The sequence below is a fragment of the Ostreococcus tauri genome, assembly GCF_000214015.3.
Source record: "Ostreococcus tauri WGS project CAID00000000 data, contig chromosome 01, whole genome shotgun sequence".
NCBI classification, from domain to species: Eukaryota; Viridiplantae; Chlorophyta; class Mamiellophyceae; order Mamiellales; family Bathycoccaceae; genus Ostreococcus; species Ostreococcus tauri.
In genome coordinates, this window is record NC_014426.2 from 417229 (window position 1) to 419507 (window position 2279).

At 62.6% G+C, this 2279-nt stretch overlaps 1 protein-coding gene across 1 annotated transcript; it reads left to right on the forward strand.

Moving 5' to 3' along the window:
- Positions 1-253: 253 nt before the first annotated feature.
- OT_ostta01g02670 (unnamed product) lies at positions 254-2279 on the forward strand (the record flags this gene model as incomplete). The annotated part of the gene is made up of 1 exon (XM_022985326.1): positions 254-2279. A coding segment is annotated over one exon (2026 nt), but the record flags the coding sequence as incomplete, so codon positions are not given.

Genomic DNA, 2279 nt, shown 5'->3' on the forward strand with positions numbered 1-2279 from the left:
CCTCGACCCCGCGCCCGCGCCGTGGTCGAGCGCGCTCGGGGCGTCCGCGCGCCGTGACCGCGCGCGCGCGATCGATGGGCGAACGACGCGCGATCGCGTCGTCGCCTCCACGAGGTCGCGCGCGGCGTCGCGCGACCGCACCGTGGTCTCGTGATGTCACACGCGGACCCTACGAGCGCCCAACACCCTCGGCGCGCGCGCCGCCCGCACGACCACGCGCGCGCGCGCGCGAGGGACGACGGACGCGCGAGACATGGACGGGAGACGCGCGCGCGATCGCGCCGAACGCGTCGCGCTCCTACGCGATCGCGTCGGCGACGCGGTGGCGCGCGCGACGGATTCGGGCGATGGATCGTTCGAGGATGTCGAGCGGGGTGCGCGCGATGCGCTGGCGCGCGAGCGCGGACGCGTCGGGCGCGTGGGCGTCGTCGCGGGCGCGGTGTGCGTTGGATTGGCGTGCGCGGCGATCGGGGTCTCGGTGGGGGGAGGGGTGGCGGTGCCGAGCGCGTTGGGGGAGGCGAAGACGGCGGACGCGGGGGCGCTCGGAGGCGAGCAGACGCGGTGGCAAAAAGTTCAAAATCATTGGTGTCACGAGCACCCGCGCTTGTGTCATCACAAGCACGGTGGACATCACGGACATCACCACGCGCCGTCGGCGCCGAAGCCGGCGGCGCCGAAGCCGGACTCAGAGTCTTACCCGGCCAAGCCGGACGCGGAGTCTTACCCGGCCAAGCCGGACGCGGAGTCTTACCCGGCCAAGCCGGAAGAGACCGAGACGGAGGAGAGCGAGACGCAGGAGAGCGAGTCGGAGACCGATGAATCAGGTCCGAACGCGTCTAGCGCCAAGCTTGGACATCACAAACATAAAGAGGGACAAGGACGATTCTTTTCTCGCGTCGCATCGTGGCTGCAACGTCGCGGGAAAGCGTCTGAGCACGAGACAACGAAGGGAGAGTCCGCGTCTGCCTCGTCTGAAAGACGACGCAAACACGGCCACCTCACGTCCATCTTGGGCTACGATCGAAAGACAAATGTGCGCACGTACATTGTCGCCGACACGAGGCCTGGTAAGGAATCAGAAACTGCCATGGATGCGCGTGATTACATCCAAGACTTATTCAAGACTTACGGCGGAATGACTCAACAGCAAGCCGGGGAAATGGTGGAAATCCAGAAGGCGACGTTCCCTACCGCTTGGCCGGTGACACTGGACGTCGCGCAGTACTCGACTTCGGATTTGATGACCACCCCGGAGAAGGGTGGACGCATGCCTGGACCGATGAATGAAGTGAAGCAAGTGCTCGACTCGAAGGACCACGTGTGCAGGACTGATTCCTGCCTCGGACACCGCGAGCATCATTTCGGCTGCTTGCTGTCTCACATGGCTGTCTGGAAGAAGGCGCTCGAGCGGGGCGAAGAACGAGTTGTTCTCTGGGAGCAAGACGGTAGAGGAATCCACTCGGTTAGCCCACTCGACTACGCTGAGCTCGGACGTCAGCTTCCAGCCGATGCCGACATGGTTTGGCTTGTCAACACGGCTCGAGGACCCGGTCAGTTTGTGAAGAAGTTCCGCTCCAAGGCGACGGGCAAGTGGGGGATGCACACACAAGGGTTGTCAACACCAGACTGGGCAGCGTTGGGCGATGCCCTTCAAAATGCGAACACGTCGTCGCACGTGTATTTGTACAAGTGGGACAAGCTGTGCATGTGGGCCGGCGCCGGGTCCCTGATGTTCACCAAGAAGGGTTTGGAGAGGCTTCGAGAGCACGTCAAGCACAAGGGCGCTGGTATGGTCGACGCTTGGCTCGCAGGTGAGTGCATCACTCGTAGACCAGATGGGCTCAACCTCCAGTGCTACCATGCGACTACGACACCATTCCGGCAAGAGCGAGTCGGTGGCTACTTGCCCAACTGGTATCTCGATCCTAAAGTGAACGATGCCTCTGTTCCTCAGTCACAGCTCGACGCCATCGATGCTGATCCGACCCTTTACAACAGCCTCGGTTGTGCACGAGGTGGCAACGAGTACAGAGAACATATCGCTTGGTTGCCGATTGGTGAGGGTCAAGGAAAAGACACACAGGTGTGGGGCTGCCACCCACCCGACTGGAAAGGCGTGCAGCTCAACGGCTGCGACGCGAACCTTAAACTCCCGATAAACCCGAAAGTCTTGCAGCGCACGGCTGGTGTGACTCTCAAGGAATCCGCTCGTCTCGGTGTGTACAAAACTGGCGTCTATGAAGCTTTCACGGCTGGTACTCCCGCCAAGAAACCCACTT